We start from the raw sequence: 26,792 nt of genomic DNA on the forward strand, positions 1-26,792 counted from the left end.
AAACATAAATGTTTCTGTTAGTTCTCTTCGCACATTGGTATGGTGCCATCTAAGCTGCATAATGACAACCCTGGCAAAGTGTATCTGTCCTCATTTTTAATCTGCCTGTGTAATAAGGCATTTCCTGGAACAGGATCCTGATATTATAACCCAATACTATCTGTGGGCTTTCTGGGTAAGAGATCCATGTTTAGCACTTAAATCTCTGTTTTCCACAAATAAGGTATTCTCATGGAAAATCTTTTGTCTTTGGTCTACCTGTTAAAATTTCTTTTCTCACCGAGTCAGAGTTACATATGTTGAACACTTTGCTTACATTTTTAAGACGGGGTAAATAAACAGCTTTGCATTTTGAGTCACTGGGGACTAAATTCACAAAAGGATTAGTTTTATGACATTCACTGTCAAAGCATCTAACTCCTTCTTCAGGCGCCCACCTGCTAGACTGGACTTAATAGTCTTGAGTGAAGTGCCTAACCTTACTCTGTAGTTCATAGGGAGAAGTAGGGGCAACAGCCTGCATGTTGTTTGGGGAGTTTTGGATATGTGCTGTTGGAAGATGGGAGAGCCTATGTTGGAGAGAGGAGACTTTTAAATCCTAATCTCCTTGAATTTAGTTGTAAATGTTGGGTTGGGATTCACTGCCCCAAATCCTCTTTTGGAGTTAAGTGCTAAAGCTATTCCTCACAGAAACAGAACAGGGTTCCCTTTTTTTCTTTTGAAATGCAGCTGATGGTCATGTTAAGTAGCCTGCATATTAGTAGAACACCTAGGATTTGGGAGGCCTAAGTTCACATCCATGCTTCTCCTCCTATTGAAATGTTTCCAAGTTCTATTTGGCTACAAAAATAAATGGTAATTCTCTTTATTTTTTTAGTTGATATAGAAATGCAGAGGCGGCAAAGGATATTTGTGTTAAGTTTTATTGGACTGTATGGTGCAAAAAAAAGCATTGCCATCGTACATTCCTTGGACAATCATGGCTACATGAACACACCAACCCTATTAAAACATGTAAAAATATAAGCACGCCATGAGACAAGGGTAACAATAATTATTTTAGTCTAATTGCATTAAAGCAAAAAAAATTGAATAGCATATGAAATTTAAAAAAATATATCACAAGATATTTAATTTAGAGGTGATCAAGATGTTTTTAAGTTGATCAAGCTATGCTGCATAAAGTAATTCATTAATGTTGACAGGAACAGCTGCTAAAGACATGCTTTCTGTTGTTTTTTGTGGGGGGGTTGTGTATATGTGTGGTTTGTTTGATTTGGGTTTTTTTAAAGACTCTTTGATGCAGGAGAGGAGTACGGTGCACGATAATTAGTGTTAGATGTAGAAAGGTGGGCTTGACAATCCTGACTTCTATGCTGTTGAATGACTGATAGGTGTGGGAGTATATGAATTGGATCTCGACAATACAGCAACAAATTCGAATCCTCGTTACATTTGTATAATTATTGTTCAGTAGCTTTACTATCTTGTTCAAAATGACAATTTTCATGTCTGGTTGTTGTCCAGCTGTACACAGTAGCAAACTAGATTTTCTTGCTGACCAGCTCAGCCATATAGATTTGCTAAGAAAACTTGAGAAACACAGTAGGAAGAGCATAAGGAAGGCGGTAAGTTAAGGTAGCAGTAGCGCAGAGCAGAAAAACAGGGATAATTCCCTGCAGGAGACTATGTATCATTGGAATAAGGAAAACTGAAACAGTTTGAGAATCTGCATCACCAAGTGTCAGGCAGACTGACAGAGGACAAATTGTGTCCTTCCATTGGATTTTTGTGGGTGATAGCTACATATTGCCCTCACATCCAGTGCATCTGAAAGCTTATCTAAGTTTTAGGTCAGCCTTGCAGTTGGTCATGCATGTGGGTTTTAAAAAATTATTGGACCAATTGCAAGATTGGAATAAAGTTAGATAAGCTTTTGAATGCAGTTGATTCTTCTTCTTTTTTTTTTTTTTTTTTTGGTTTGTCATTTATACTTACAGAAGCTTGAAATTATTGCTGGTCAGCAAGGAAATCTAGTTTGGTCCTCTGTTGGATTGAAATAGGTTTAAAATAAATTAGATATAATCTAGACAATGAATCATTTCTAACTAATCAATGTAAATTATGGTAGTAAGAAAATGTATACATATATTTTTTCATATATATAGTACCTCAGTATGGTTGATCTTCTGGAGTCCATAGATTACATGATTCGCAATGTACCATACAGAAAATTCAGACCGGCTGTACCTCTACATAAAAATGCCAAACAGTGGTAAGTTGTTCTAAGCATGAGAATTCAATTAAAAAGAATTATGTAGCTACAGGATTACTTGGTAATAAATGTTGTGGAAGCTTGCATATGGATTGTAACTGTTGTTCATGTTTCCCTTTTAGGAGTTGGGGGACTTCCCTAGCAATCTTTAGTTGCTGTTAATGTAATCTAAAAGTAGACAAAATGGCTCAGTACTACTTTAACAACTACATTTTAAGACATTAATTTTAAAAGAAAGTGAGGGAAATTATTTTATAGAAATGCCCACACAAAAGGACCAAGTCATGAAACTGGCTGCCTCCCATCCACATGCCTTCAAACTAAGTAAATGTCGATTTTATTTATTTTTTTTTGTCAGGTGCTAGGCACACTTGGAGGAATTGGATGATCTTCTTTGGCATGAGAATTTAGGCTCGTCCATTATTGTGCTAGTTCTTGGGCAAAATGTTTATTTTCTTCCTTTTCTTTTGAAGACTTACGTCCTCATCTTTAGAAACTTATTTGACAAGTTGGCAAGATATTAATATTCAGAAGTGTGTCTTACTTTAATGACAGTAGGACACTCTTTCAATCAACTTCGCCTGCAACTGGAAGCTACATGGAAGTCCTAGTAACTTGCTGTAGTGATTTCTCTTGCGTCAGTGATGAACTGTTTGTCATGATGATGTCAGTGACTTTTTTTCTAGTTCAGTTGCTTTCAGTGTGCTTTATGCAAGCTTTTCTAAACAGGTATACCAGTACATTTTCAGTCAACTTGCAGAATGTTGCTCCATTCTTTCTTTTTTTTGTGTAATGCTGTTGTGGTGGGTGATATGGGTAAATTTGCACTTGGTCCTTGGCAATCTTATTTAATCTGCTTTTAGAACATAAGTTTTAGAACAGAGCAGTTTGTTTTTTTTAAAATTCAGTAGCTGTTAATTTTATTGGCTAGTAGCTATAGGAAGTTAAGCAACGTAAAGCAAATGAGAACTGCAGTACTTTTAGAAAATTAAGCCACTACTTTTTATTTTTTCTCCCCTTCTATTTTAATTTTGTAAATTGTGACGTGTTAGAAACAATCATTACATGTCTTTTAGGGCAATTACTTGGATGATGGTCTGCTTCCTATTATCAATAAAACTATCAAACCTTGACGTACTGTTTTCTTTACAGTTCAATTTTCAATAGTACTTTAAAATACAACTGGAAATAACTAATGCAAATGCCATTTTTTATAGGTGGAAATATGCAGGTAATAGCATTCTTGAAGTTCATATTAAAAGATACACTCGTATGTGGTCATGGAGTAACATAAGACATCATAGGCAGCTTCTGAAGAGTTACAAAAATGTGTTCAAGAACAAATTAACACAGAGCAAACTGTTAGAAGAAACCCAAAGGCAAATTCAGGTACGTGAGGTTACTATGGTAGTGCATTTATTAGTGCAATAAACATGCTTGTATTTTACTTCAGAGGGTTAGTCTGCTTTTTTTCTTTTGTAATATCCCTCTGGCCAATCAGTGTGGTAAATTATTATCAACCTGGTAGAAAAAATATTTGCTTGTTATCATTAATTGCTGGACTGTAATAATGAGGGGAAAAACCACTTCATTTCCTATTAGGCATATTTTTTAAATTCTACCTTGGCTATATTTTGTAATAATTTTCACTTGTTTTATACATCAAAAGTTACATGGCCTCATGATGATTCTCCCCTTTAAAAGGGGTGTTTTATGACTCTTTTATGTATGTTGCTTTAACTTAAAATAGAGTTGTCATGGCACTTTGGTTTTTCTGTATGCTCAAGCACACTCATGTTTCAAATTCAGAATGTTAAATATGGGATAAGTGGAAAGCTTGTTAACTTGTAGTTCTTGCCATTTAAACTGGAAATCTTTCAATTTCAGCATAGTATGCACATACCTTTTTTTTTTTTTTAAAGCACTGAAAAGACATGCTTAAAGCACATCTGATGAGCAGATCTGACTTGCAGACTTGCAGAACTGTCATTTAGCCCATGAAGCAGATTGAGGGGCTGGGAATACTTGAGTTGGGGAGTGAAGACAGGGTCTGCTGACAAAGTACACTGGGGATGTTTTTGGCAGTTGTGGGGCTAGTGATGACTGTGTTAACCCCTCCAGGGCTGCCTGACATTGCTCGTTTTGCAACTGAAGGTGAACTGGTAAAGGAGTCCCATGGTCTATATCTGGCCTGAGGAGACAAGCAAGTTGACACCTACTTCCCCACATCCATTTAAACTCAATATGCTAAAACTTAAGGTTGACAGTTGCTTGCAGTGTGCCAAAAGCTCTGGGGAATGTAGTGTAATTTTTTTCTAAAATATGAGAATCCTTATTTGCCCTTCCCTCCTGCAGTACACCTGAAAACTTAATTTGGACATCATTTTCTTTAGTTGTTTAAGTTCCTGCTTTACACATTTGGATATGCAAAAAAGGGTTATTAGAAAGCAGTTACTGTTCCTGGTCATCTTTCTTTTTTTGCAACGAACTATTGCAGTGAAGAAAATATCTAATTATTTGGGGGCAGGTCTCTTAAATTCAAAGTTCTCTCTAGATTTGAGCAAATACTACATGTGCAAGTATGTATGCATGCATGTGTATTGTACATGCAGTATTTACTTAAATCTAAGGCTACCTTGAATTTAGGAGACTTCCCCCCACCACCACCACCACCCCAATGGTTTGATTTCTATATATGGAAAATTCAGTAATTTTTGTTTATAATGATTCAGGCATAGAATCTAAGTATTGGAGGGTTGCCTTTTAGATTTAGGCTCCCTCCCCCAGTCTGGGCTCGGGGCCAGTTGGTCACAGCAGCCACCTGCCCCATAACCCCTTTACTTTGTACACAGGTGTAAGACAAGTTCTCCCCTACCTCCCCCAGTATGCTGATTGGCAATCTCATCTTAGATTTCAACAAATACCATCTGGTGATGGAGCAAGCAATGTCATGGAGCCCTGGTGGGTTAATGCAGCTGCTGCTTGCCTCAAACTGCGAAAACACATTTCCAGTGGGACTCTACGCTGGATTTTGGCAACAGGTCCCATCCATGTTCTCCCCACTCCAGAATGCTTAGCCTCTCAAGATGCTCCACAGGCCAGATCTGCCTACCAGGCCTGGTCTAAAGCATCTGTTTTCAAGACCTAAAACAAAACAAAAAGATGTATGCATTCTGTACTTCCACTGAAAGCTTCCTATTATAAAAATGTTGGGGGGGGGGGAAGGGGGTATGCATAGACTAGAAACTAACCTTCAATATAAAGTTTTAAAGCATTTGTAGGTGTTATAATAAGCTTTTAAAATTATATTCTTAAATTAATTTATTCTGCAGTACAACTGAGATTTGTTTTTGTTTTGTAGGACCTAGAAAAATCCCTTGATGTTTTCAACATAGTTTTAGCAAGACAACAAGCACATGCTGAGGTATCGGATACAAGCTGCTAAATATTGTTGACTGACTGAAATAGTTTGTGTTTAACTTCCAGAAAAGTGTTTATTTAGTCTTGACTCCAGAATCCTAGAAGCAAACTGGAGAGAGAGAACTTCCTGATCTTCTCTGTAGCTCTTGCATATCTGCTCTGATGAATGGAATAATCAATTTGTAATTAACTCCTCCATTAAGTTGTAATCCTAGGTTTCAGGGCTTTTTGTGAGTTGCTTGTAGAGGGCAGAAAGGATTTTAAACCCCACTTACGAAAGTTGCAGTTTTCATTTGTGTTAGGATATAGGTCACAGTACTAGGATGTAGGCCACAGGTAAGGTTGAGGTATTTGACTGGGATGTGCCACTAGTGTTCCTTCTAGTACTTGGACCCAAAGCTTCTTGGCTAGGGGGTCTAGTTCTTGTTCTTTGGATCACTGTAGGAATTTTTTTGCTAGGTTAGATAGCAAGGACCCTAGGGAATTTTTGCCTTACTTTGTATCATGGGACATGGTCTTCCTAGGATTCTTGGAGCATACATTAACCACTTACCTTGCTACTTCAGTAACAAATGTAATGGGAGTGCCTTCTCTTACCTGTTTTTATTAATTGCATGCTCTAGGGAAGTTCCTGTTGCCATGGGTTTGTCTTGTATTTCTGTGTCAAGGTTTGTAGAGGTGGTTTTGGGAACTTCTTGGGCAAATTGTTGTTTGCAAATGATGGAGACAGCACTATGGCCCAAGAGCCCCTTCTAGTCCTGTGTTTCTGTAAAATTCAGCTGTTTGTTTTGAAATCCCTCATGAAAATATTTGACTTCAAATTAGATGTACTGTCCTAACTCAAAAAACATTTCTGAGAGAGCTAATTGATGGGGAATAACTGCATTCAGTAACAGAAATTTCTAGCTCGCTTCCTTCCACACCCACTTGGTCTTCTGTTGGTTTGGGCTTCCTTGCCAAACCAGTGTTTAGAAGGATCTGTGGGAACTTGACCTTAGAAAACTCATGCCCTTTGGATTTCCTGAATGGAGTTAAGTGTCACTGCAGAAGCAGATCCACTTAATCCTTTGTTACAGGTCTGACAGCACTCTCCCACTTGCACAGTGAGCATATTATGGGTTGCATCACTCTGGTCCAATGTGTACTTGAGTGACAAACTACGTGAATCAAGGGATACTTTTCAGTGCCTCTGGCATGCATACTGCTTACTGTCTCTCCTTTGTAACTAAAACAGGGCCTTTTGGGTCCAGATGTATTTTGGCTCCTGGCATCTCTTCATAAATCCCCCTGATCTGCTTTGTTTGTTGACCTTGTGATTTGTAGCTAGGTTTTGGCTCCCCACCAAGAGATTCAGGTACTTACCTGACTCCTTACTTTCAGACTTGCAAGAACTTAGGCTGTGGCCAGTTCTTTTGTCCCAGGGGACTTCCACGTGCCTTCAGAATTAAATAAACCTTTCATTTGATTCCTGTCTGACAACTCCTAAGAATTTAGTCAAACACATTCTTTCCTGCCATGGCAGGGGGTCGGACTAGATGATCTGCTCAGGTCCCTTCCGACCCTAGAAACTATGAAACTGTGAAACTTTTAAACTTGAGATGTTTCTGTAGAATTTTGCTGCTTGGGAGGGGAAGCATTAAATGCATGAATGAAAGAAGCTAAAATGCTAGATTTCTCTAAGAGCTAACCTGTCAAGTGACTGAGTAATTTAAGGCTGCATCTTCTCTGTGCCACTTTTGTAGTTCTCTCCTTAACTTATTTTGGCAGTTAAACTATGAAGGAAAAAAGAGCTCAGTACAGATTAAAGATCTTGTGGAAAAAACTTTTTTGCGCTTTTGAAATGTAAAGTCTCAAACACTTAATTTTTTTTGTTTAGAATGTAGCTGCTCTTATTATTGAAAGAACCCATTTTGATATACTTCATGTTTAACTCCTGTAATGCTTGGAATGTCTTTGGCCTACAGGTGCTAAGATCAGGGCAAAAATTGCTGAAGAAGAAATCCACTGATGTAGAGAAGAAAGGTGGAGGATGGTTTAGTGGGCTGTGGGGTAAGAAGGAATCTAGAAAAAAGGAAGATGAAGAATCATCAGTTCCTGAAAGTACGTTTTAATCTTTTCCTGAAGCCTAACAAATGTGTGTTTTTCTAACGGCACTCTGGGCTAGGGATTAGTCTTGTGTCTTTCATGCTAAGTAGTAGAATGGTGCCCTGAGCAGTTGAGGTTTTGGGGAGCTAAAGTGGGTATAAAGACTGTAAATGTGTCTGTTGTAGACCATATTGTTATTTGGATGTCACTATATGTAAGGTTGCACAAGACCATTTTGAGAGTCATAGTAGACCTAAATCTCCAGTAGAATATGGTGTTAAAAATAATGCGGGTTAAATTTCAGTTACTTCCACTTCACTGATTTATAACTGTTGATGAAAATTTGAATGCTTTTTCTTGCTTTTGTTTTTTGTTTAAGCTATTGATGAATTAATGACACCAGAGGAAAAGGCTAAACTCTTTACTGCTATTGGGTATAGTGACAGCTCTCATGACCTTACTTTACCAAAGAAGGTAAAGTGTTTTTGTGCAAAATTTATACAAACATTAATTTCTCTCACTTTTTTTAAATAGATATTGAAGGGAAGAAGGATCATATGTTAACTCAATTCCTGTTCTGATTTATACAGTGCAGTTTCCTTGTTGAGCAATTCCATGGGTACATGTTGAATTTCCGTCTGAAAAATCTGTACTTTTTGAGCCTAAGTAATTGCTATTGGTTGTTGTTGATCTTTTATTTTCTATCAGAGGAGTAATTTTTATATAGTAAAAGCTCTGTTATCTGGCATCCTTGGAGAATGGAGAAGCTGGTTAATCAAATATGCCAGTTATCTGAGAGTTATACTTAGCCATAGTTGCAGGATGGGCGAGATATTCAGCGGTAAAGTCATGATACAGCACAAGCACAATGCAATCACAATGGCAGATTTACAGTTGATACTGCCGCTAGCAACACCGCTCAGCAGCATCCGGAAGCTTCCATAAACAACAGATCTATGGGGAGCATATGGCAAGATATATTGCCATCTACGACAGATGCCGGTTAATAGAGCATTCCAGAGAGTTTACTATTACAGTAAAAGCTGTTATCCAGCACTTTACCATCAAAAAGGGGATAAATAAACTGAAACGAGGTCTCGCTTGAGAAAAACGGCATTACGTTAGGATACTGGTCTACCTGAAGTTTAAGTGAGAGTGTGTGGTAAATATAAGGGAACTTAAATGCACATGAATCTCATTGTACCAAGGTGCCTAACTTAAGTTTTTTTACTTCCAAGTAGTATGTTGCTCATGTAGTGACACTGAAGCTGGTAAGCACTTCTCTTACAATTAAAGAAGACAAGGATATACCAGAGACTCTTAAAATACAGATAATTGATCTAAGCACTACAATATCACAGAGACCTGGAGCACAAGCACTAAAGTAATTTTTGATTTTGCTCTTTATCATTTGTACAAATGGGAGGGGGGAAATGAGGAAAAGACTTTCCTTTCTTATTTCTCCTAATTGGTGATTCTTGGGCAATATATGAAACTGTCTACAAACCTTATTGCACACTTTTCTTGGAAATGTTCAGACTTCTTAAAAGTAAAAATAAGTAGTTTGAAACATGGGTATGCAATTGCACAGAATAGCAGTGTTGGCCAGCCTCCTTTGGAACTTCATTTCAGTCACTTTGATGTAACTGGGGTCAATGTAATGCGTTACTTAAACCAAAAATGTTTAAATTTCTAAAACAAAATTTACAAGACCTACAAGTTTAGATATTTCCTAAGGCTATTTATCTCTTGATTATTTGCCTGAGCCCCTCATGTTGACTTGTGTAAGAGAATGTTCTGTTTCACATTTGTACTGTTGTGAAACTTGTAGTAGCTTGTACTTGAGTCAAATAATGCTCTTTTGAATAATGGAAAAACGGGTGCTTGTTGTTTTTATTCTCTAACTTACAGAGTGGAAGCAAAACTTGAAAACTGGTATGTGACCGGTCTGAGACAGCAAAACATTGTGCCCTCTCTTGTGGCTTCCATAGGGGATAGTAAATCATCTTTGCTCACAATAGCATTTGAGACCAATCCAGAGGATAGTACTGCTGACCAAAGTCTTGTAGTGAAGTCACAGCCTGTGGAAATAAAATATGATGCAGTAAGTAATGAATTTAGAAATAATTTTGGAAGGTCCTGTTATGTTTCCATATTGTTGATGCTCAGTCTCATTTCAAATGTTTCTGTATAAAAATAGCTTGACCTTTTTTTTAACTAAACTTCAGATCAACATTAAATCCCATCTTGTAATCTGTACAGCATGCATTGGACAAACATGCATAAACTGAAATGCACCTCCCTTCTTCCCCCCCCCCTTCTTTTTAACAGAAAACAATAAATGCGATGGTGGAATTCTTTCAGACAAGTAAAGGAATAGATCTTGAGCAACTGACATCAGCCACATTGACTAAACTGGAAGAAATTAAAGAAAGAACTGCTACAGGTAAATTATGGGTGTTAAGTAAATCCTTACATTTTTAGTAAAGGGTCTAGAGGCCTAAGTGTTGCTAATGTTTTGGGGGGGGAGGGGGCTTTGTTCAGTTGTGGCGTGTAGTGTTTTGTTGTTGTTTTACTTTTGCTGTTGCGCCTCACTTGGTGTGACTTCTTGCCTGTCCACCTCTCCCTTCAACTTTGACTATATAGAGGATAAATAAAGTACCAAAAATAATTTTCAATAGATTTTGAAGCTTGACTTGTGGCTGCCTACAACCTTATCAGGGGCCACCAGCAGGGACTTGAGGAAAGTCGGTTCACCAGGGCCCCGCTTGGAGTCACCAGGAACAATGGCCACAAGCTGAGGGAGGATAGGTTTAGGTTAGATATTAGGAAGAACTACTTCACTGTAAGGGTGGCCAGAGCCTGGAATAGGCTTCCCGGAGAGGTGGTGCTCTCATCTTCCCTGGAGATCTTCAAGAGGAGACTGGATAGGCACCTGGCTGGGGTCTAATGAGCCCTCCCACCCCCAGTGCGCCGTCCTGCCCATGGCAGGGGGTTGGACTAGATGATCTGTTTAGGTCCTTTCCGACTCATTGATTCTATGACTTACCTGCTCAATTGAATTTTGGGATATAGAGATGTTAGCCAAAGAGTGACTGTATTACATAAATACAAGTTATGTAGCGACTTCCTATGGTAAAAGGTGATAATTTTCACATCGACCTATGTTGTGTTCCATGTCAGTTGATGTACATGTTGACATTTTAAGTTTTTATAACCTTTTCTCACCCCTTCCCTCCCCCTTTTAATTTTAAGGGCTAGCACATATTATTGAGACACGAAAAGTACTTGACTTGAGGATTAACCTACAACCTTCTTACCTTGTGGTGCCACAGACTGGTTTCTATCAGGAAAAGTCAGACTTGCTTATTTTGGACTTTGGTACATTTCAGGTATGTAACTAGTTTCCTTTGAGTTCTGTAGAAGGGGAAGTAGTTGCCCTTGCACAATCCCAGCTGACTGCTTTTTTGTAAAGCTGCCACCTGCACACACGATTGCCCAGTAATTTGATGCAACTGTTCATCTGAGACTGACAACATCAGTACTTATTGTATTTGTAAAAAAACACACCTGTTTGCAGACTCCTTGTGCTGAATACACCAGCGAGCATCAGATACGGATTTTTGTGCGTGAACAGTATTGCTATAAAATTCCTAAAATAAGAGCTTTTTTTCCCCCTTCATTTCTTTAGAGAACCATAGTTTTTCAGTATTTCAAAAAATAGAGTTGAATTTTCTGGGTTCATATATTTCATTTAAATTGCTGTATGTCTGTGTTGTTTTAGTAAATTAGTATTCATTTTTAATCAAACTAGAGCTTAGAGGATGTGTTAGTTTTAGGATTGTGAAAGAGATTAATTCATGGTATTCTGTAAAACAGATGCTCTAAGTCCCTGTAAAGTTAAGGATGTTCTTTAAAGTTACAAAGACCAAAATACAGCTTGGTGAACTTACTGTGTTGCTGATGGAAGTAGAATATAGCTTTCATATTGTAATGTATTTGGAGCTGAGAAATGGTGCCATAGGAAGGTCATCCATATTAAGGATCACTAGAACAAGCTTTGTTTATAGCAGGCGGGTGAAGATCTACTTTTGAGGTAGTCGGATTGCAAACTACAAAAAAAGTAAAGTCTTGCTACTTTTAGCTTTCTGAAATATGCAAAACAATATATTGTATATGCTCTATACTGAAATTTAATTTTATTTCTCATCTGTTCAACCAGCTGACTAGTATAAATCAAGGTAGTAATCAAGCTTCCAGATTTTCATCTTTAGAAGAGATTATGGATAAAGCTTATGACGAGTTTGATGTGGAAATCAAAAATGTGCAACTTCTTTTAAGCAGAGCAGGTATTGAAGTATGGTTCCTATCTAATGAAGCATTAAGTTAAAGGGGTTTAAGTTTGGTACTAGAAGATATTGTTGGGTGGGTTGGTTTGTTTTGGTTTTTAAAGTAGCATAGTTAAAAGAAGAACAGAGCCAAAATTAGAGATGGAAAGTAATGGAAATTTTTTGTGGTGTGTGTTTTGGTTTTTGTTTTTAGTATGCATCTTCTATGAATTGTCTGACATTGTACCGTACTGGTTCATTTAGGTGTTAGGAAGAAATTTTAGTAATATACCAATCCCCTACTCCCCTCTCCATCTTGTATCCCACTTTCCTTTGATGGAGGTTTCACATACCATTTTAATTGAAGGACAGTATATATTGATCTGCGTAGTTTGGCTTGGCTGCAAAAGTGTATGTGCAGGTGCATAATGAAATTTAACATGGATGACTTAGTTTGGAAAATGTTTTGAGGTGCGTACAAAACTTGATACACTGAAATAGCATTTTTAAAATAATTGTATGACTAAAATCATACTGCTCATACTTCTGTAGTCTCCTTAATGAGATGTACCGTTTTAGCTTTGGATTAAGCTTGCTTCTGATAAGCATCATGGAATTGGAAACTGTTTAGCTTATGAAATAATGGAGTTTATTTGACTCTGTACAGGTGATATTGTAGTTCATTAGACAGATAATTTTAACATTGAATTAAATCTGTGTGATCTTTTGAATGATTTGTTATGTAGTTACAAAATGGAGCGGGTAAACATTTTAAATTAAGTGGATTATCCAATTTGTAGGTGAAGACTGGAAGAAGGCTAGATTTCGACATCCATCCACTTTGCACATATTGCAGCCTATGGATATTCATGTGCAGTTGGCAAAAGCAATGGTGGAGAAAGACATCAGAATGGCCAAGTAATGTATCAACACTAACAAAAGTTTTTGCTTAATTGTTTGTGACTTCTGGAGGAAAAACGTGCCTTACTATGTCATAATTTGTATTCACTAATAGAGCTTGAATGTCCTCTTGCATGCTTTAAAGGAAGACTGCTTGGTTGGTAGGTATTTAAAGCTTTCACCTTAGGCCCTGTTTTAGTTGCCTTGAACTTTGGGTCTTCTCAGGCTCATAACTCCCATGTTTAAACTCAGCCTGAGATGGAGAACTAAAATTTCAGTTAAAATGGTCCGCTATTTCTTGGAACAAATTGAGCAGAAAAAAATTAAGGTTTATGTTAACTTATTACTGTTTTTTGGGAAGCTTGCTCATTCTTTGGTTAGGAGTTTAGCAGAATTTAACCCCAACATCAGCCAAGTGTTGCCTGTAAAAATCTACCCAGAATTAGAAACTGTCAATAAATCAGTAAGCATGTGCTTAGCAGACACACTTGCTAGTCTAACTGCTTTGAGCATGTTGCATACTCGATTTTTTCTTTTGTCATCTGAATTCCATATGCACTATACCCATTTAGTGACTGAGCATACTCTATGCAATGGCTGCAGGGGCTGAGCAAGGCTTTGCTGATGAGTGCCAAAAGCAAGCATAGTACCAGGAAACAGAGTGGAAAGCATGTCTCTTGCGATTTTCCGTGTACCTTGCTGACATCCATGCAGAAAAGAGTAGCAGCAACCTGATGTCAGTACAAAGGGATGAGGAAGGATTAAGAGCTTGATAGAAATGAAGGGAGAGAAACCAGAGGTGGGAGCAACAGTGAAATAATTGGGGAAATTGTACAAGTAGAAGCCAGGGGAATAATGAGCCAAAAGATGGGAAGAAAACTCATTCTTCTTCTTTGAATTTGAAGTGTAACCTGGGACACTGAGGTTTGTAATTCATCTGCTGTCACTAGAGTTGAGAGAACCGCTGGCAGTGTATATGCCTGTTGCCCTCTGGTGGCCGATTTGTACACAAGAGAGGGGTTGTAGCAAGTTTAGAGTGTGAAGTTAGGTTAGACTATATGGTTGGCTGGTTTAGGCCTAGAGCAGTGATTCTCAGCCAGGGTGTCACTGCTGCCTAGGGTGCTGTAAGATCCTTTCAAGGGTGCTGTGGTTTGCTACATTATCAGCACTGTTAGGTTTAACAAGGTAAGCCTATAGATTTCAGATCAGTAGTTGTGGTCTTATTAAATTCTTTGCAACAGAAAAATGGGGATTTTTTTGTTCCTGTAGGCTGAAAAAGCACAAAAATGAAGAGCTGGCACTTCCATAGCGGTGCCTTAGGCCTAAAAGGGTTGAGAACTGGTGTAGAGTTGGAGCCAGCCACTTTCAGTAGCTGCAGCGTATTCCTGAGCCCCACTGAAGCTGTGGAATTCTTGTTTTTTTTTGTCTTCGGGAACCATGCGACAGTTTAAGTAACACTTGCTCTGCCCAGGCCTGTAGCCTTTGAACTTCTTGCCATACGTGAGCAGCAAAGAATAGACCTCTGGGATTTACAGCATTCAGTTCTTTCTGCTATGTTCTTTTCATGGTCAGATTTACTCTTGAAGTAATTGATATTCCCCCATATAGGTTATCACTTGATGTTTACTACTTACCTACAGTCTAGACTGGTTTAACTGGCTTTGCAGCTTTGTCTCTTTAATACATCTACTCTAAGTGCTAGGAGTAGGCAGAATAGATTTGTTCATGTTTAAGTATGTCATGTATTAAAATGTTTCTACAGTAAAAGTTCTGTTATCTGGCATTTTGTAAGCTGGCTTGGAAGATAAAGTGAAACTGGAATTGCCCACCGTGGCACTTCTGTTTTTTCTGAGCCCCTGTGACTTGGGGGGAAAAGCAGCCTATGCTGCCGAGCCCCCACGGCTTGGGGGCATGACAGGCTGTGCGGGACCCGCCTCCTGCCCCCGGGGAGCGGTGGCAATGCTGCGGGAGGGGCAGAGGGACGCCCCAAATGTGGCAGCAAACATGCAATACTCTCTATTGTATATGACCTATTGCAGTGTGAGGAACATCTGACTTGGGATTCTCCTGGGTATAGTCTCTTGCTGCAAGTACCACTTTCACATATTTGTTAAATGGTACAAACTTCTCAACAAGTAGTCTGAAATATGCTGGTTTGCGTGTTTATTCATATTTGATTTCCACACCCCCACTTCAAAGCTGAGTTCAGTAGCACTCAGCTTTGGGCTTCTATACTGAAGCAGTGCACCCAGGTCTTGGGACAAAGATTGTCCTATATACCTCTTTGTCATCCATACTGAAAGGCCAAAGGAATGCATTTGAAAGTGGTTCTGATTAGAAAAACTTTGGAGGGCTAATCTTCCTTTGTCAAGCAAGTAAAATGAAGAAATGAGCTATTACTGCTTCTATATAGTATAAAATAACTGTTTTTAATGTATTACCATTAATTTTGAAGGCCTTTCAAAACACTTAACACAGATGATATCTTTAAACTCTTGTTCTTAAAAAGTTAATCAAGTGTTTTTAAAATAAAGTAGACTTAATTTAGGTACCTGCTGAAAAGCTGCTTGTGTTTAATGCTTAACTTCAGTCCTATTAAAATCTCTCGTCTTATTGTATTCCCTTATCATAATTTATCTCTTTTCAGATTCAAAGTGTCAGGAGGACTTCCTCTGGTTCATGTGAGACTCTCTGACCAAAAGATCAAGATGGTTATTGATCTAGTTGATAGCATTCCATTGCCTCAGAAGTCAGCCTTGTCACTTCCAAGCACCAAGGTAAATTACTTGGAGCTAAAAGATGACAGTGGTGAACACTGAGGTTTGAGCATACTGAGCTGGCAGAAAGAAGATATTTGCAGGTAACACAAGCCTGTAGGCTATATGGGAGAAAGTGGGAAGGAAAAGGAAGGGCAGACGCTATCGTATTCAGATGGACTACTTCAGCTCTTGTCACCATGTTTTGTAAGAACAGGTGAATGTATATCATTAATCATACTGAAGGAAGGTGAGAAACTGTTTTTGTCATGTCCTAACTTGGAAATGCAAGTTAATTTGACTATGTTCACTGTTCCAAGACTGTATGTAGGAAATGAGGGGGATCTCTTAATGAGAACATTAAATATCATAAGGAAGGCTTATGAAGTTCAAATAGATCAGTGTCTGTGGCTGACAATCTTTTTTGTTTTTAGGCTTGTGCTATCCCCATTATTCTAGATGGAAGAAAAGGTTTGCTTGAGACATCACTATTGTTAGAAGCAGCAGAGTCGGGTAAGAAATTTTGATACCAGCTTCTAAATTTGTAAGACTTGAGGTAATGAAAGCAGTTATATTTAGTTGTTGCTGATTTCTGAAAGGACTGTAGTAGACATTTTAAATTCATGAGTATCTAGAAATTTCAAAACTGAGTTTTTATTGAGTTCGCTGGTGGCAAGTATGGGTACTAAGCTTGTCAATTTTAAAGAACAGTATAACCCAGATACTTCTCAGGGTTAGGTTTCTTACCCACCCTGTGAAGTTGAACATTTGTGAATTAAATGGGAGTAGCTGAGGTACTCCAGCAGTCTGCTGTCGCATGTATTTCAAAGGGTACGACTACCCAATCAAGGATGAGCCCCAGCTGAGTGTGGAAGTGGTGCCCTCTGAAGGAAAAATCACAACCAACTGGCTTCTTGGTTCAAATAAAGCAGGTTGTGAAATGCACACACCTAGGTTCTGTGATAACCACTTGTTTCTTCTGATGATCAATTCATGCTATAAAAGCTATGTACAAATAAGTTTTTCTGCTTTTAAGTCCAGAAATATATGAATAAATATATCAAGAGGTGAGTTCTCAATCATTTCACAAGTGGGTTAATTTACAGTTTCACTTGCAATTAGCATACTGAGAAAATAACTTTTCAGAGCATGTCAAGAGGCAAATGACTGTTACAGACCAGACCATGTCAAGAGACAAATACAATTGACTATTATAGATTAGTATGTTGCTTTATGGTATAGTGTTGTCATCCTTTATTTTGTAAGTGGATATTTATTGTACTTCTGTTTTAATAGACTCTGAAGAAGAATATTTTGATGTTGAAGATGGCTCAAAACCAATTGGAAGTGCTTTAATTAAAAGAGATGGAAAAAAAGATGAGCCTGAGGCTGTTAAAGAAGAGCTGACTGACCTTCAACTAAAGTTTGAAATTAAAGAGGCAAATACTTTTAATTTTTCTTTAAATCTGTATTAATTCTGCTTTGTCTAAAGAAAACTACTTTTTTTTGAATTTTATGTATAGTCTGATAGTAGTGTGTGGTGTTCATTATTCTGTATTTTTACATGCAATACTTCTACCACTTGGGAAATGGCACCTTTTTATCTCAGTGCTGTATGTAGTTCAGCAGAATTCCAAAGTGGAGGATAATGTTGCAATGGAGAATATTTTTTTTTTTTTTTTTTGGGGGGGGGGTGGAACTGAAGCATTTGACCTTCTTTAAATTTCTGAAGAGAAAAACGGGTCTGTCCTTTATGCTTCAGGTAGTTTAGATTAGAGCAGTCCTCTCTTCCTTTTCAGACTCTGGTGCAATAATGCTATTTCCTAAAGCAAATAAGACAGCAAAGGTAGCTGGAGCTTCATTTTCCCCTTCCTAATTTGGAGGAAATAGAACATTAGATGTGAACAAATACTATTTGATAAGACTTATTATTAATAGTTGTGGAATTCTTCCTCGTTTAGGTAATTTTAGAGCTTACCAGACAACAGAAAATAGAGGAAACTGTACTTCTATTTAACATAATGCATCTTGGAACAGAAGCCACAGTCAGAACATACAGCTTAACAGCTGTTTCTTATTTGAAGAAAATCAGCTTGGATTACTATGAAAAAGGAGGTAATGAAAATAATAAAACGAAGTAAAATACCGTCTTTGCTTAATAGCTATAATAACTATAATAACTATTGTCATGTTCTGGAGAAGCACAGGTTTTTTTTGTTTTTTTTTTTTGATAGTTAAGTTTGAGGCTTAGTTTTGCCTCTCTTTTATGGCTGTAATTTTGTGAGCACAGAAAACTACAGTTTTTTCCACATGTAACTCTGGACATGGTTTATGCCACTTAAACACCCATGTTCTTTTTACTAGCTTATCTGCTAATCGTTATTTTGATGTTGCCTCAGTTGGAGGTAGCATCATCACCTGTCTTCTGAATCTGTCCCTTAACATCAGATATGGACACAGATTTTAGAAAAATTAGTCACTTCACTTGTTCATGCTCCGATGCATGACTTAATATTTGTACACAGTGATATAGAGAGAAGATCCATTCTTGATATTTATATTCAGAGACTGTTCTAGTTTTTATTTGAAATGGGTACATTGGAGGAGGGTGTAGCTGAGTTGAATGTGCGTGTACCTCTCCAAAACCTGTGCAACATGAACCAAAACAAAATAAACTCTGAGGGTGTGCTCACTAGCTAGGTGAACCTCTATTAACAGCTGAACATCTATTCATTTATCACTTTAACTGTTCAATTTCTTGTTTTGTTTTTTTTAAACTTGTACTGAAAAGTGTCTATCGTGTTTCCCCTGAGTTGAACAGGTTTATTACTTGTTTATTTAGATCTAGTGTTTGTTCTTGAAATGAGGTTATTTTAGTGGAAGCGAGTGTCAGTATGAAGTCATAAAAGGACCCAATGATGACATTGTTTGCTTAAAGATCAACTAAACACAGACACTATTTTTTGGATATTGGAGCACCCCTCTGTCAGAACCATAATTTTGGAGACCTAATGGTTTGAAAAGGGGGCTTCAGTATTGTAAAAGCTGTATTTTCAGTATGCTCCTATTTGGCATGTTACAGGTAAAAAACAGCCTCTTCATCTGATTAGCTCTTCAGATCAACCTGGCCTAGACCTTCTAAAAGTGGAGTACATCAAGGTATGGGATTCAAGCTTGAGATGCATTCTGTTCAAAATGCAGTTTGTATAAGAGCGAACATCTTGTTAAAAAAGTTACTGTCTCCATAATTAAACACTGATACTATGCTGTCATATTTATTTCCTTTCAGGCTGATATAACTGGTCCAAATTTTCAGACAACTTTTGATGACACTGAACAAACAGTTTGGGTAAGTTGATTTGATTGATTTGAATTACCCGTTACTTAGTTTGATTTGCAAGCTCTTTCTGATGAATGCTAAGGAGTGACATGTATTAAGTTGCCTGAGCTGAGTGAAACCAAGTGGTTTAGCATGAGGTAGATTTCAGTCCAAGTTTAAAAAGGCACTTTCTCCCCAGTAAAGTTAAGGTCATGGAACCTAGGTAGGTACCACGTACTGTTATTTTCAGTAGGCATTAGATTGACTACAGGAATACAAATCTTACCTATTCTTTGCTACACAACTGAGAACCCCATCAGGTGCAGAGATTGAGTCCTGGCTGCCTATGCGGCACAGCCAGGACAGAGCCCCATCAGGTGTGGGACTCTTGGTCTCAGCTCCATGTGGTCCCTGTACCTGAGAGCTCCCTCTGCAAAGGGGTACTCAGTAGGGGTATGCAAAGCTGGCTCTATTTTATTCAGATTTGGCCCAAATCAGGGACAGTGATTTGTTTGGTTGATTTGGATTGCTGTCCCCCGATTCAATTTGCTGAATCCATATCTGAAGATTCAATGGTGATTCAGAGAATCAGTGATTGGGACATTAGATGCAGCTTCAGATGGGTTTTTCTACATACCATGAGGTACCAGGTGCAGCTTGTGATCCCTGCAATGCTGGGGTGCATGGAGCATCCCACAAGAGTGCAGGGGGCCCTTCACATGCTCAGTGGTGAACCAGGAAGTGGACTGGAAGAATTTCTGGTCCACTTGCGGGTTTGCCGGGGAGTGCGCTGGGCCCCCCCACCCTTGTGCCTCCCCAGCTTGGTGATTGGCTGCAGGGGGACTCCAGGCACCAGTCACTGAGCTGGGGGAATGTCGGGGGTGGTGCCCTGTGCGTTCCCCAGTGGACCAGAAATGCTTCTGGTCCACTTCTGGATCTGCTGCTGAACGTGCTGGGGAGCCCCCCGTGCTCCTGTGCGATTCTCCATGCGCCCCAGCGTCACAGCACTCACGAGCTGCCTGCTACCTAGAGGTATGTAGAAAAAACAATTCGGAGGGTTCTGATTTCGACTGAGATTCAGAGATCAGGCCAAATCTCCTTCGAATCTGGGACTGAAGCTGCGCACAGCCCTAGTTCTCAGGCATGGGAGCCTGTCCTGCTAATGCAGTGAGACTCTGGTTCAGGGTTGTCCTACACCAGCAATAAGACATGATTGGAGCTAATACTCAATCCCACAATTGTGCCTCCTGCCATGCATGTGTGGCATGGCAGGAGGCACTATTATGTGGATCATGCTTTGGATACAGTTGTGCCTTTTATCTGCTTGTGTAGAGGAGGTCTGAGATAACATGGCTTAAGCCCAACTTGGATTTCTTGTTTTTTCTGTGATGTTGACTGTATTAATGAAGTATGTGTCCTAGGGAGAATGCTACTGTTGAAGCATTTTCTGTTGTAGGCAGATACTAGGTTTTTACGTGGCTTTTATTATTCTGGTAGTTACTTAGCTGAATTTGGCTTCTGTGGATTGTAAAATGTTAAAATCATTAATAGCTTTGTGAATCCTTCACATAATTAAGATTTTAGTGTTACAGCTTCACAGGCCTTAATATGAGATTGGTAAGGCTAGTTAAGTTATGACCATGGTCAACTTAAAGGGCAATTCCTTGATTGCCCTTTATTCCTTCCATCATTAAATTGGAAAAAGAGCTTAATGTTAGGATAGAAAAGTAAATGTTTTGTCGTTTTTCTAAACATGAATTTGAGCCAGAGATTTGATATCGGCTGTTGAATAAAACTCAGATTGGGAATTTGAAGATTGTGTACATTACTTATTGATCTCAAGAAATTTAATGGAAACAGTGCTTGGAAGGGCAGAAGGTGATTTAAGATGATGAGTTGCAGAAGAAAACAAGTCAAGTGCAAATCAAACTCAGATATGTTTAACCATTAAATTTGCATTTTTGAACTTGGGTTGATCTAAGTCATGCAAGTTCTTTTAAGTGTTAGAAAATGTTTGGGTTGTACTCTATTTCAGAAGCCTGATATGCTCCGAATTGCTTATTGTACTTAATGCAGATTCATATACAGAACTTTGGAGGAAGGTGGCTGAGAAAAAACTTTATATTGTTCTTGCACATTTTGGTACTTTCCCACCTAATTTTAATAAGCCTTTTCTAGACATTTGTCTGAGATTTGTTTGGGAATAACACAAATATTTGCATCTGTGCAAGAGGTTGGACTAAATGACCTTCAGGGTGCCTTCCAGCTCTGTGATTCTTCATGGAGTCGGTTCCTTCATGGTAAACTGACTAACTTATTTCTGAAAAATGGTTATTGAAGCAACAATCACTTTTTAGTAACTGTTTAAAAAATAATTTGTTGGGTATACAAGGTTCTTTGGGTAAATGTGATATCTTCTATTGGACAAACTAAATAGTTGGAAAATACGTTCTTTGCAAGCTTTGGGGCAAAAATACCCCGCTTCAGACATTTGACAGGTGTGGCATTTTGAGTGATTTAAGTGCAAGGCATCATTGAAGTTGCCTCAGGTTTAAATTGGGCACAGAAGGGAGATTTTTGGAACCTAAGGTTTTTGGGTGAGATGTTAGATGCCCCTCCATGCCCAAGGGAGGGTAGATACCCCTCACTTCAACCTCCCAATTACCTAGTTGGAGCTTCTCTGTAGGATCGGAGTAGGAAGAGGCTTGTTCTATGCATTGCCCTTTGCGGATTGGAAAAGAGCTTGTCCATTACTGCTAGATTGGGTGAACTATGTATTTTTGAAGTTGTAGCATTCTTGAGAATGTGCTTGAAATTGATTTGTCCAGATGACATCAGACTCTTTAGTAACATGAATTATAGATAACCTGTTCTGATTGGCCTTTTTATAATATTGACTCTTTTTTTTTTTTTAATAGGTGGTCTTTTCATCATTAAACCTTCTGCTCCATACACAAGCGCTTCTCTCTGCTCTCAACTTTCTAACAGATGTTACTTCAAGCAGGCAGCATTCTAGTGATGAAGGACTGTCACAGACGCAAGGGCAAAAGCAACGTGAATATGTTAGCTTGAAGAAAGGTACAGGCCACAGTGTAGTGTCAGCATCGGTACCAAGTTTATTGACTTGCATCATCCAATTGCAGTCTTTGCACACCACTGAGACAACCATTTCTCTCATCTTTGCATTAATACTAGAGATTTCAATACTTCAGGGCTGAGTCAAATTGTGCTGTCCCTATTTCTGTGACCTTTGTCATCCCAGCAGCGTAAAGTCAGTCCAGGGTTAGAAATTGCCTCAGCTTGATGTTTTTTCTATTTCCATTTTAACAACATGGACACTTTTTGTGTGTGCTGCGGGATGTGGCACCCAATGCTTTAACTAGTGAACCATGCTAATTAAAAGCTCCCACAGCACTGCCATGCATCTCTGTGTTAAAAATGGTGGCGGGGCACTTTGAACTGAAGCTCATTGAATGTGTTTCATTTCTGAGCGCCACACTGCTATTTTTTTGGCATGGAGATGCATGGTGATGCTGATTCATGTCATGTGGAGGCAGCTGGAGTGTATCAATTTCTGTACTCCATCAGACCCAATTAACTCAATTTTCAGCACGTTGGAGTAGGTTCCATTCATGTGTAATAGGAGCCCAAAATTCCTAGGCTTTGCTTGGGAAAACCGCAGTGGTGTTTGCTAATCTGACTGGGCGGAATATTCCTTGCTTTCCCAAATCTGGCAGTCTGCTTAACTCTGGCCATGTGATCAAGACCCATCACCTAGGCACCTGAGAATTTTGGTACCTTTGGGAGCACTAGCATATTTTGAATCGCAGGCAATTTTTCCATTGCTTCAAAGAAGGGGGTGGGGAAGAAGCGGAAGCCAAATAATCCATTTAAGGGTTGGAGGAGGGCTAAATACTTAAGCATATAAAGAAAAGCTGCACTATTAACTATTTTCTTTTTTGCTAGTGACCCAAACCTCCAAGGATAAGGACATATTTCACTTCAAGCTTTTTGCCAAACTGGGTGCCTTTTGTGTAAATGTTTGTGATGAAAATAAAAACATTGCTGAAATAAAGATACAAGGTATTGGCTCCTTTACCTCACAAATTCCTGCTTTTGTTAAAGAATTAATGAAAAAACTGCTAGTCATTTAATAGATAATAAAGAATATCTTTTAACTTTCCTATGAAGAATGGCCATTATTTTCCTCCTTTTTGTAAGACCCAGTTCTTAGGATCACAAATTCACCTCTTTCTCTCCGATTCTAATAACTTTCAATAGCATTTCATCCTTTGGCCAGAGTAACTGTCTTTGCCAATATCTTTCAGGATATATGCAGTTAGTTAGATGTCTTTAGACTTTGTTTATTATAAGTATAACTATTTTATGTAGAGTCGACTTGCTAGACATTGGGTGCATCTACAAGTGCAATTTAACATCATGCAAGCTCCAGAGCAGTTTGAGCCACAGTATTGCTCCTGGGCACAGCATTTACATGTGCACCCACAACAGCAGCATTTTGAGCCGGGGTGAAGCAGGCCTCAGGCTGGCTGAGCTGAAGAGGTGCAATTTATGCCAAATTTATTGACTGTTACACGTGCATTTCAGTGAAGTAAATCGCTTCACTATAAGTTAGTACTATCCCAGCAGCACCGTCTTACAGTGGAGTTTAATAGTTTACTGAGCCCTAATACAGGTGCATGTGTAGATATTTAATTAGCACCCAAATATGTATATTCATGGTTTATTTTCCCGGAAGTCTTCCTTTCAGTTGGAACTTCTTGTATTTCTGATTAGCTGTCAGTAATTTAAGGGTGCAAACAGATGTCACACTTGTACCTCCATAAATATTTTTATGGCAGCACAAGTTGCAAGCAAACAGATGTCCCCACCCTTTGTCATTTTCCAGTTGCCCAAAAATGTTTGTGAGCAAACCTAATCAATGTTGATGACATTTTTATAAGAGAGAACATCTGTTCACTTGCTGAGTGCCCTGGGAATTCCTCCTGCAGTTTGTCTGCTGTGCCTCTCAACCCAGGTTGCATGTTTGAAGGTTCCCCTTCTTGAAGATCCATGACCTGGGAATCCCCCACAGGGGATGCTTGGGGCATGGTACCCAGGGCTGTTGCTCTGAGAACTGGGCCCTTTTGAAACCCCAGCACTCTCAGAAGCCCCAGCCCTGTAGGACTGTAAGACAGGTGAAGTTGAATTATAATGATCAGGGGGATCAGATGATGCTACAACAAAATGTCTGTCTGCCTACCCTAACAGATGAGGGACCTTTTTTTTTTTTTCAGTCTGACCATTATCACAGAGTAGAGCAAAGGGGATTTTACTAACTAATGGCTTGCTTGCTAGCAAATATCCAACAATTAGTAATGAATGGATGTGAATGGCATACTAGCAACTGAACATATTCACCAGGTTAGATGCAAATGCTTTCACCCCAGTTTCTCCTTTTAATTTTTTTTTTTTTAAAGAAATGCCATGGCAGATGGCATTTGGAGATATATAAATAGTTATCTCTTTCAGTTAGATTTCAGTGGTGATACATAGTTTAGATATAAAACAGTGTTTTTATGCCAAGTGTTTTGATTTTTTTTTTTTAATTGTCTGCTTTCTCAGAAGGGGTTGCAGGATGCAAATGTCTTTCTAATTCAAAATCACTTATTTTGTTACGTTTTTAATAGCTGAAGTCACCCTTGGGCGAAGATAGGGGTAATAATGTTACAGAATGTAAATTCTGTTACCTTTTGTAAGATCTCCCAAAATTCCAGTCCCTTCTATTTTTCAAACTACCAGACTACAATATTTCTGAAGTAGCTTGAATGGTAAATTCATATAAATCTGTTGCAGGTCTTGACTCATCTGTCTTTCTTCAGTCAAGTAACACTGTCTTTTTTGCACGGCTTAAAGACATAATTGTCACAGATGTTGATTCAAGAACTATTCATAAAAAGGTATAATTCCTGGTAACAGATTTTTGTATGGTTTTATTTTATTTGTGTTTTGTGTACAGAATCAAGCAAAAATATTTAAGAACAAGCAAGTGAAACACCTGCAACTAGGCTTGCTAGAATTCAATTTTTGAAGTAATTTTTATGGATAATTTCAATATTTATTTTTAAGAATTTATTTAGATTTTTATCAATTTAAACTTTCAAGATTGCTTGAAATGAGGTGTGGGGGTAGACAGTTTATTAATGACATTATTATTGGGTAGTTTAATTCACTGCTATGACAAATAAATAACTACTGTAGGAAGGCTGGCTGCTGAGCAGCAGAGCTGCTATCGGTCCTGGCTTCAGCTGCCTGTAGCCCCCTCATTTGCTTGTCACTTCCTCTTTGTTCTCAGTCCCCTGGGGTTTCTGTGAGTTGCAGTCCAAACTACAAGCAGCATGGTTCTGTAGAACTGCTCCTCCTGTCTTCACGTACTTCATCCGGCATCATTTTTCTTGCATCTCCTTTCTATGTATTTCAGTTAACGATGGAAATACTTTTTTTGTTGGCCTGTGAGTGAAGTGAAATCAACACTTATCAGCGTTCACCAATTTATTTATTTATTTTTGTAATTGAATCCTGGCAAGCCTAAATACAATAAGCTGTATGAGTTTATTTACACAAGTGTAAAAAGATGGCTGCATTAGCCTTTGAAATGTGAGCTAAGTACTTGAGTGGAAAGGTGCTTTCTGCTGTTTTAAATGTGCATGTATTTATTTACTGTAAATTATAACAAATCAATACCCACAGATGATTCCAGGGAACTAATTATAATCAATTTTGTACCGAATAAAAATTCTTAGGTGAATAGTGAGCATAGACCAGAGGCAAGGACCAGTAGACAGATAATATAGTGTAGGTTCTTACTTTAAAATCTGATTTCTAGAACCAGGTTTGGAAGATTGCATATGATGCTTATACCTGATTCAGATAAGTGAATATCATTGAAAAAGAGGTTTGTAGTATTAAATCGCACTCTAAATTTCCATATAGTGGGAAGCATGAAAACAAAGCAAATGGTTTTTTGTCTTACAAATGGAAGCGTTTAATGAAATACAGGTGTTAGGTTGTCTTAGTCTTTCTACACATTTACTTGTTGGTATTGGATCAAATTTATTGCAGTTATGACCTACTGATAAGAGTTCTAGTTTTCAAACTGAAGATTTAAATCAATTCATTGTAAATAATACAAATAGTCTCTCAGAGAAATGAAGTTCTTATGAACTTCATAAGATCTTCTGCATAAAGATCTATAAATAAAGATTATACAACACCAGTAATGTGCATCAAAGACTTGAAACTCCAAGTCAAGAAGCTTGCAGTAATATATTCCAGTTACCTTTTCATTGTTTTTACTGAGAGTGTGGGCATGGTTAGGCATTAAAGTTATAGGAGCAGTTAAATAATTTACATAAACATAACTTCTTGCATTTCTGAACTAATAATACATTTTCATAAATTAAGCAAGAAAAGGCAATAAATAAGTAAAAAGGGGGGAAAAATCAGAGGTTATTGATTGCATCAGTTGTTTAACGTTGGTTTATATCTTACTCAAAGAATGTATATGTATTAAATAAAATCACTTCCTGGTTTTGTACTTAAGAATGAGAATTTGGTGATGTGAAAGTCCTTTTCAGTACCAGATTAATGAAAGCTGGGATTCAGCAGTCTGGAAAACAGAGGAATCATGCATGCAATCTGGTGTAGGG

At 38.2% G+C, this 26,792-nt stretch overlaps 1 protein-coding gene across 1 annotated transcript in view; it reads left to right on the forward strand.

Annotated features, from left to right (window-relative positions):
* Positions 1-26,792, forward strand: part of VPS13C (vacuolar protein sorting 13 homolog C) — a 157,731-nt gene that overhangs the window by 42,799 nt on the left and 88,140 nt on the right. Inside the window, exons 12-31 of the mRNA XM_090030191.1 lie at positions 2,169-2,275; positions 3,493-3,664; positions 5,637-5,699; positions 7,660-7,795; positions 8,160-8,254; positions 9,022-9,164; positions 9,692-9,884; positions 10,112-10,226; positions 11,036-11,172; positions 12,003-12,129; positions 12,909-13,026; positions 15,656-15,785; positions 16,199-16,277; positions 17,061-17,203; positions 17,726-17,879; positions 18,847-18,923; positions 19,054-19,113; positions 22,002-22,161; positions 23,050-23,166; positions 24,940-25,043. Of these exons, the coding sequence (XP_089886317.1) occupies positions 2,169-2,275; positions 3,493-3,664; positions 5,637-5,699; positions 7,660-7,795; positions 8,160-8,254; positions 9,022-9,164; positions 9,692-9,884; positions 10,112-10,226; positions 11,036-11,172; positions 12,003-12,129; positions 12,909-13,026; positions 15,656-15,785; positions 16,199-16,277; positions 17,061-17,203; positions 17,726-17,879; positions 18,847-18,923; positions 19,054-19,113; positions 22,002-22,161; positions 23,050-23,166; positions 24,940-25,043 (2,430 nt within the window). The remainder of the gene's footprint in view (positions 1-2,168; positions 2,276-3,492; positions 3,665-5,636; positions 5,700-7,659; positions 7,796-8,159; positions 8,255-9,021; positions 9,165-9,691; positions 9,885-10,111; positions 10,227-11,035; positions 11,173-12,002; positions 12,130-12,908; positions 13,027-15,655; positions 15,786-16,198; positions 16,278-17,060; positions 17,204-17,725; positions 17,880-18,846; positions 18,924-19,053; positions 19,114-22,001; positions 22,162-23,049; positions 23,167-24,939; positions 25,044-26,792) is intronic.

The sequence above is a fragment of the Crocodylus siamensis genome, chromosome 15 (genome assembly GCF_052110815.1).
Source record: "Crocodylus siamensis isolate JL-2025a chromosome 15, ASM5211081v1, whole genome shotgun sequence".
NCBI lineage: Eukaryota > Metazoa > Chordata > Crocodylia > Crocodylidae > Crocodylus > Crocodylus siamensis.